Genomic DNA, 8,780 nt, shown 5'->3' on the forward strand with positions numbered 1-8,780 from the left:
TTTTCTCTTCTGTTCCACTGATTTGTCTTTCATCAATACCACACTTGATTAGTGTAGCTTTATATGAAGTCTTGAAGACTTAATAAGTCTTCCTCATTCTCTCCCCTCCTTCTCCTCCTCCTTCAATATTGTACTGGCTATGCTAGATCTTTTGCCTCTTCACATAAACTTCAGAGTCAGTTTGTCAGTATTGACAAAGTAATCTCCTGGGATTTTGATTGGGATTGCATTGAATCTGTAGATCAAGATGGGAAGAACCGACATCTTAACAAGACGGAGTCTTCCTTGAGACTTCTCTGACAGTACAGTGGTTAAGAATCTGCACTTCCAATGCAGGGGATGTGAGTTCCATCCCTGGTCAGGGAACTAAGATCCCACACGCAAAAAGAAAAAAAAAACAACAACAAACTCCCAAAACCCAAGATTGAGTCTTCCTATCCATGAACATGGAATATCTTTTCATTAAGTGTGATTATAAATTTTTATTGAATATATTTGACAAATAACATTGTGTACTTTTAAGGTGTGTGTGATATGTTTTATGTTACTTTTGATATCTTATGTTACTTTGATATCTTTATATTTTGTACTATGATTGCTGTTGTAGTTATACTTACCATATTACATAATTATGGTACAATACTGTTGTCTACATTCATTATAGGGTACATCAAGATCACTATGGCTTATTTACTACTTATTGAAAGTTCATACCCTTAAACAACATCATTTTTTTATTCCTCCACCCCCATCCCCTGATAACTACCATTTTACTTTTTTTAGATCCCATAAATAAATGATATTATACAGTACTTGTCTTCCTCTGACTTATCTCACTTAGCACAATGTGCTTGAGGTCTATCCATGTTGTCACAAGTGGCAAGATAGCCTCCTTTCTTATGGCTGAATAATATTCCATTGTGTCTACATACCACATCTTTTTTATCCCTTCATTCTCTGAAGGGCATTTAGGTTGCTTCCAATCTTGGTTACTGGGAACACTGCAGTAAACATGGGAGTGCACTTCTCTCTTCAAAATACTGTTTTCACTTCCTTTGGGTATATACCCAGTAGTGGAACTGCTGGGTCACATGGTGTATCTATTTTTAATTTTTTCAGGTATCTCTCTATTGCTTTCCATAGTCACTGGACCAATTTACATTTCCACCAACAGTATTTAAAGGTTCCTTTTTCACCCACATCCTCACCAACAACTGTTATCTTTTGTCTTCTTGATGCCATTCTAATGGGAGCATAACTTACATTTTAAGTGTGAATGGAGAGACCACTGGCTAAGGGAAGAGGGGACCCCATTCAGATCTTATTCAAAAATTCCATTTTAATGAAGATGATGAGATGATGAAACAAACGTACTTCCAGACGTAACATATCCTTCCTCTTTCCAAGCAGTTAGGTCAAAACTTATGTACACACACAAAAAAAAACTTATGCACAAATGTCAGAGCCTCTTTCTAAAATTACTTTCTCTTTTCTCCACAGATAATAGCTTAATCAAAATTTTTCAATGCCCAACCCCAATTTCTCAAGCTTCACTTCAGCCTTATTCCTGATGTCTTCCTTTTTTTAACTTTATTTTTAATTGGAGGATAACTACAATATTGTGATGGTTTATGACATACATCTCTGCTCAGTCTTCCTTATTCATACAGAATAAAGAACTCTCTCTGGAAGCAGATTCAAGATGGCACTCACCTTCTCCTGTCAGACCAAGTCATGCACTCATCTTCTCCTGCAAAACCATCAAAATTGCAACTAGCTGTTGAACAACCATTGACAGGATGACACTGGAACCCAACAACAGCAAAAGACTAGGAATCCTCAGAGAATTTTACTTTGAAGGCCAGCAGGATTTGACTGCAGGACTTTCACAACTGTTAATTGGTTATACCCCAATACAAAATATTAATAAAAAGTTTTTTTTAAAAAAGAAGTCTCTGAAAAACCATTCAAAGAGTTAAAGCCAATGTGAAATTCTCTTCTCAACCACTGCTTTCTCACTTTCTCATCTCTGTATTCAGGCCTAACTCTCTTTTCATCTTCTCCACATTCCACAGGAAAATAAGCTTCTGGAAAAAGGACCTAGTCTCAGTCTCAAGAATAATTTGCCAACACAGATGTATAAGAAAGCAGTGATCAAAAAAAAAAAAAAAGAAAGCAGTGATCTAATGTGGTTCAAATGACTAAGCCAACCTCTGGTGTCCACTTCTCAAACACTGAAAACACATGGCTGGATTTGAACCCCCATTAAAGCTAAATTGATTTCCCAACTTAGAAATTTCAGGATGCTGTAGCTTGGTGTTTCAAGCTCGAGACTAGTCCCTCTCTACAACATAGCTAAGATTCACCCATTGCCTGTCTTTATTTCTAAACCCTTTATCCAGACCCTGGTAGTTTCATAGGGGCCTCTCCACTTCCATCCTCCCTCTACCCCAAAATGTTTTGGCCATTTTGTATCCTTTGCTACCTGAAAGCCTTCAAATGAATCAGAGCTTCTAACAGTTGTTAGCAGAACAATTCCCCAGGGAAAGCTGCTCTGTTCTCAGCTGCTCCACATTCTGCTTCACATCACATTCTACATTCTGGGGGTAAAAAAACCTCTTTCCCTAATTTTTGATGACTTATTCCCCTACCTCTAGGTTTTTGCCCAAGCTTTCCAACTGACATGGAACTACCTTACTTCATCTGCCCAGGCCACCCAATGTAGCTCCTTCATCAAGTGCCACCACTTCCTCCGGCAAGATTCCATGCCTGATCCAGTATCCTACTAACCTCTATCTCTGCACTTCCATTCCCTCTTAGAGTACTGCTAAATTTTACAATGAACTGTCTTTTCTGCCTTGCTAGATAGTAAACTCCCTCCCCACAATCTACCTCTTATGTAACATGCATTCCCAAGTGCCTAGTACAGTGCTTTGCACTCAGTGAGCACCTGTTACCAACTTGTAAACTAACCAACCCCATATAGAATATATAATCCCAGATTCCATCAACGGTTTACTGGGAAGAGAGCAGGGAAAACATACACAATAACTTTGTTTCACAATTCATTTACTGAATTGGGGCAGGTGATTTAACAATAGATTGCGAGATAAGGCTGGGAGAGAAGAGTTCTTGCCGTCTTTCCCAGGAGCCAGCTGTGTCATGGATGCTTGTAAATTTTCCAAAATAGCCATCTGTTGTTGGGCAAGCTGGGTCTGAAGCTGGAGATTGGCATACATACATTCTAGGAGTCCTAGGCATTCCTTGGGCTTGTGATCAATGCCTGAAGGAAGAGCAATGGAGGTGCAAAGGGGACAAAAGAGATTTTATAATTGTACTGAGATGGGAAAGGTTCTAATAAGAACACCCCTCTAACCTTTCTGGGTACAACTCAATCCAGATGCAACTATGCTCAACTGTCACCTTCTCTATGAAGCCTACCTGGCCAGCCTATTTGAAACCAATACACTGGAATTTATTACTCACTCCCTTGCTTCACGTTTCCCCTTAGTACTTACGATTATTTGGCGTAACTTGTAATTACTTATTTAATTGTTGGCTAATTCCCCCTTCTAGAATGGAAACTCCAGGAAGGCATGGATTTTTGTCTGAGTTGTTCACTAGTGTGTCCCCGGCATCTAGAAGGATACCTGTCATGTAAGTGTTCAACAGATATTTGATGAGTGAATGAAATGGTTTGAGATTGAGGCCTAACCTCCCTTTCAAGAACTCAGGAGATGCCTGAGCCGCCTTCTCTCTTACCTGACACAGTAAGGTCATCAGCACTGACTCGAAGTTCTTCCTGCATTCTAACTTCAACCAGTCTTGCTGCGCCCATTTTTAATGTTTTTAACTACATTATACACATCCAGCTCTGCCAGTTAACCCTGGCAGTTATTTATACATTGTATATTCATTGGTCTTGACTTCTTTGTTAAACCCCGAGGTCCTCAAACTCAGGAGTTATGACTGTCTAGTGCTCTGTCTGGCTTCCCACAGGTATGCTAAACACGCACTGATTTCTCTGTGGGAGGATGAATAACTGAAATGCAAAGAAACTGAGCTAACAGTTACTATTCCCTTCCCTAGTCACTTTTTAACAATGCAATGAAAGTCTTATTTCAGTCCTGCCAGTCTAATAAAGGCATTAATAAGCAAAGCAAACAGACAAATGAATTGGTAAAATCAGGAAGAAAATGAAATCAACAGAACTGAATAATCAACAAACTACAAGCGAAAAATCTAAAGGTTCCTGGACCCAGAGGTAGGCACCAAAATCGATAAAAGAAAGCTCCAGCCCCGTTGTCCATAAAACTCTCCCCGCTGCTGAGTCTATTTGGGAAATCCACCCTGGTTCCTTCCTTACCTGACGGCAACTTCGTTGGCAGGATTTTCAGGAAAGTGACTGGTGAGGAACTTGCTTGAAGATTAATAAAGCTGGGGGAGGGTTTGGCTCGACAAAGAGGCACAGTATTACCCTCCTCTTTGGCTGGAACAAAATCAGAGGCAACTAAGTCAGAGTTCATTCCGACAAGGGACAGCCTAATTAGAACCCTGCATCTGGTCTATGAATATAAGTGCTGAGGCCCTGGCCTGAATGTCTCCAAAGAAAGTTAAATAAGACAAAAAAAGAAACCACAGTGAGACTAAGGGAAACCAAGTAGAGATGGGATAAGCTAAAAATCTAATTTGCTTACATTTTACAAGTTCTTATTGATCTGTGCTACATGCGGACTACTGCGCTGAATGCTAGGGCATAAACATGACCTAAGACATGGTTTCCTAGGTGTTTAATACCTAGTTAGGGAGACAAATCAGACACTGGTGAAATGGTGATATAGCAACACAGGACATAAACAGTGAGTCTGACAGTCTCGGGTGAAAATAAGTCCTTTTATCTTTTAGTTATACTGAAATGTGATTAAATGTAAAAATGAGTGTTTCTGAAAGGGCGGGGGAGAGATATCAACATGAGTACAACAGACAAAGAAGACTCCAAGCAGGTGGAGGATATTTACTGGACCTTGAAAATAGGAAGCTTCAGATAAGTGGAAAAGATAATTCAAGTGGGAGAAAAAAAGATGGTATGAGCAAAGATAAGGATGCAAGAATATGGCTAGAATGATGAGAGAGCCCTAGGAAAGTGGCCAGAATTAGGGTGGAGAGAGTGGGAAAAGCAGGATGGGTCATGGAAGACCCTTTCCAATATAAATCTGAGACTCTCTCAGAAAATCATTGAGCCTTTTTAGGGTTAGAAAATATGATACAATTTTTAATCAATACATTAGGATTAAAATGGGTTGAACATGGAAGTTCTTAATGGGGAAAAATAGATTACCTTTGGCAAAAATAGTTAAGTTAGAAGGAAAATTTGATTTGTAGAAAGCAAACAATGAGTGTTATAAGAGACATATGTTTTTTCTGTCTACTGAGCTACCCTTCCTCTGAGAAGCTACTCGTTCCCCAGATTCTAGGTCATACATACATCAGGCCCCTCTCCCTATTCCAACAGGAATGGACATGTGACCCAATATAGGCCAATCATGGTATCCTGTCCCACTTGGCAACCGGGACTGATCCAAGGGGTAAGCACATGAGGCAAACTGGGCTAGTCATGCCTTGGGACTGATAGGTAGATTCTGTGTCCAAGCTTGCTTTCCTCAATTTGCTCTGCTGGGAAGATGTAAAGCTGGGGTCAATGAAAGTTAGTGAATTTGGCTAGCATGCTTTGAGAAGCAGGTATAAGCAAGAGATTAGAGAGAAGAGACAGTGTAAGAGAAAGACAGACAAATGGGCAGATTGCTACAGGCACTGAATCCCCAGTTCCAGTCCCTGTGGTCCTCATCACTCTTCTTTATTCTTATTCTCCAGCTACCTCATCAACCCTCCCAACTGCACAAGCATCTGAATTTCCTGTTTCACTCAAGGAAATCTGAGTTCCAGTAATGTCATACTAACATAAATCACATTTTGGACATATTGGATCTGAGATGAGACAAGGCAGTCCAAACGCCTAAAAAACAGCCAAAGAGAGGGCACTGAGCTCAGGTGAAAGGTCAAATTTCCAGGCCAGACACAAAGAGGTGATGGAGGAGCTGCAAAAATAAATTAGTTCTCCAAGGTCAAAATCTGGGAGAGAAACCTGGACCTTTGGGGAACTCCTCCTTCCCAAAGTTTGCAAGATGAAAAGGAAGTAGCAAAGTAGACAGAGGAGGGCTTCTCTGGTGGTCCAGTGGTTGAGAATCCACCTGCCGAAGGAAGGGACATGGGTTGGATCCCTGGTCGAAGAGGATCCCACATTTCTTGAAGCTGCTAAGCCCAAGTGCCACAACTACTGAGCCCACGCTCTATAGAGCCTGGGAGCTGCAACTACTGAAGCCTGGGCACCCTAGAGTCTGTGCTCCGCAACAAGGGAAGCCACTGCAATGAGAAGCCCTTGCACTGCAACTAGAGAGTAGCCCCCACTCACCACAATTAAAGAAAGCCTGTGTGCAGCAAGGAAGACCCAGCATGGCCAACATTAAGTAAATAAATAATAATTAAAAATTAAAAAGTCAAAAGAAGAGCAATGGATGGAAAGGCAGAATATCTGGCTCCATGAAAGAATTAAAGGGATCAAGACAGTGGAAGTCCATAGTTCACTGTCAAAATAAGATCAAAGAACATAGAGAATTTGAATTTACTCATTCATACATATAACAGATAGCTTAGTGTATCTATCTATGTATCTTCTATGTATCTATCTAGTGTATCTTCTATATATCAGCCACTGAAGATGCTACAGTGCATTAAACAGACATGGTTGCTATTCTCAGGAAATGACAGTATTACACTGTAGACAGTGCATTTTCTACTGAACTGTAAGGTTTGAAGAGTACATTACACACAATCTATATTAAAAGAACTATACTGATGACTAGACAGTGTATAATAGAGGATGAGATTGGGGAGCAGCAAAAGGAAGAACAGACAAAATAAATATAGAAAGTTATTTATATACACTATGTTATACATTTCTCATACTGACCCTATGAAGTAGGTAGCCTAATCTGCACTTTTTTGAGAAAATTTAAGTTAGGAAATTTGCTCAAGATTTTTCAATGAGGCAGTGCTGGAATTAAATCCAGGCCTATAGACTCCAAAGTCATGTTCTTTACCACTGCACAATATAATCTGTGAAAAGAGCTAGCTCACTTATGTTCAAGTTAAGACAGTACAGACCTCTCAGATAATCTATCCCACCTACAGTTAAGTGAATAGGCTCTGGAGTCAGATGGTTTCAGGCACTTCCCTGGCCACTAGTGGGACTGTCCCACTCAGTTTGATTATCTGTTCACTCGAGCCAATAGTATGTCTTCTGTCCTAAGTATTAAGAGGAGACGAAAAGGAATAATAATATATTTTTCAACCTGTAATTACTGAGTATCTACTATTTAATAGACCCAGTTCTAGACACTAGGAATACAGGTACGTTCCATTTAGTGGGAAATGCAGAACAAATACAAATACTTTCCGACTGAGTAATAGGAAAAAATCATACATACAACTAGCTTCATTTTCCCAAAAGCTGGGCAATTAAGAAGGTCTGGTTTTAAGGGAGAGGAAGAAGGGCGTCTGACACACACCTCTTCTGTTAGCAGGATGACTAGGAAGCTGCTCCATCTGAACACCCACAGGTGTGGCGCCTGGGGAAAAAAAATCCGTAGTATCTCATGACCGACAACCCATCTTACTGTTTTACTATCAACAATTTCTTAAGTTCTCCCCAGTAGAGCTCAGGCTGTTCCAATTTGGAGAGGAAAAGTGTGAAAGGCTGTACTGTCTTAGTTTACGGCCAAATAGAAGTAACTGTTCTTGAACTGTTTTTGGTCTCACTGCCCTTCCTTTAGTTTGGAAAACAGCTATTTTCTTTTTTTCTGGACAAAACAGTACTTTAACCACGCCTAAACCCTTAGTCGCCTATGAATGGGCAAATATTCTGTGTTCTCTCGTTTTATTTTCTGTAATATCAGTCCTTTTCCTTTTCTGTAGGGTTATTTTAAAGCTCTTGCTTCCCAGCATCTCTAACGAACCTGCAGCTGAGGCGATGAGGAGGGCACGGGAGGGAACGGGCGTGGAGAAAGAAAATCTTGAGAGCACTATAGGGAACACTTGAAAACGTGTTTTGGATAGGACAACGCGGGGGAAAATGTAAGCCATCACCTCCTGGTACCGCTGACAGCCTCAGAATAAAGCATTTGCCTAAGAAGGGGAAAGTCCACGCACAGCAACGAGTCAGAGACAATAAACCACAATTCCCAGCGTGCCTGGAAGGGTAGTCACCGCTCAGCCCAGTCGGATTGGACTACAACTCCCATTTCACCCGGCATCAAACCGGCCAGGTCTTCTCGCAACCGCCGGTTTAAGTCCCGCCCCTCTATCCCTCCCCGTTGCTAAGGCTGGAACGAAAGCGTGGAAATTGCCACGCCTCTCTTGACCTTCGCGGCCCGAGAGAAGCCTAGACGCCAGAGTTTAATGACCTCACCTGTGGTGTTAATCGAAAGCCTCAACCCCAGCACCCACCCTTGTAGTTGATACACATGCGCAGTGGCGGGCCGGCCAACTGCCGGAGCCGCGGCGCTTGCGCCGAGGTTCGCGCCGCACGCGGCCGGGAGCGGCCACCCTATTGCGCAAGCGCCTGTGCCCTCGCATTGCCATCATCGTGCTTTCTCTATCTAACTTGCCCTGCGTTCTTACGCAGGGGGTGGGGCTAAGAATGTCAATTGGTGTGTTTTCGTGCC

The 8,780-nt window shown here is 41.4% G+C and overlaps 1 protein-coding gene across 2 annotated transcripts; it reads right to left on the bottom strand.

Annotated features, from left to right (window-relative positions):
- Nucleotides 1-3,052: 3,052 nt before the first annotated feature.
- TSACC (TSSK6 activating cochaperone) lies at nt 3,053-8,676 on the bottom strand. 2 transcript variants are annotated; one of them, XM_061119852.1, is made up of 4 exons: nt 8,563-8,676; nt 7,626-7,685; nt 4,367-4,489; nt 3,053-3,283 (listed from the first exon to the last, which is right to left on the bottom strand). In XM_061119852.1, exons 1-4 carry the CDS (start codon nt 8,579-8,581, stop codon nt 3,066-3,068), a joined length of 420 nt encoding a protein of 139 aa, XP_060975835.1. In that variant the 5' UTR covers nt 8,582-8,676; the 3' UTR covers nt 3,053-3,065. The 2 variants fall into 2 exon arrangements, with proteins under 2 accessions (XP_060975835.1, XP_060975836.1); XM_061119853.1 differs by having other exon boundaries at nt 8,525-8,651.
- Nucleotides 8,677-8,780: the final 104 nt, after the last annotated feature.

This window comes from Dama dama, chromosome 20 (genome assembly GCF_033118175.1).
Source record: "Dama dama isolate Ldn47 chromosome 20, ASM3311817v1, whole genome shotgun sequence".
NCBI lineage: Eukaryota > Metazoa > Chordata > Mammalia > Artiodactyla > Cervidae > Dama > Dama dama.

Coding starts and splice junctions, on each gene's coding strand:
- TSACC (XM_061119852.1), bottom strand. Junction 4,490..7,625: donor TCATCCTGCTAACAGAAGAG/GTGTGTGTCAGA, acceptor ATTTTGTTCCAG/CCAAAGAGGAGGGTAATACT. Junction 3,284..4,366: donor GCCAACGAAGTTGCCGTCAG/GTAAGGAAGGAA, acceptor CTCTTCCTTCAG/GCATTGATCACAAGCCCAAG.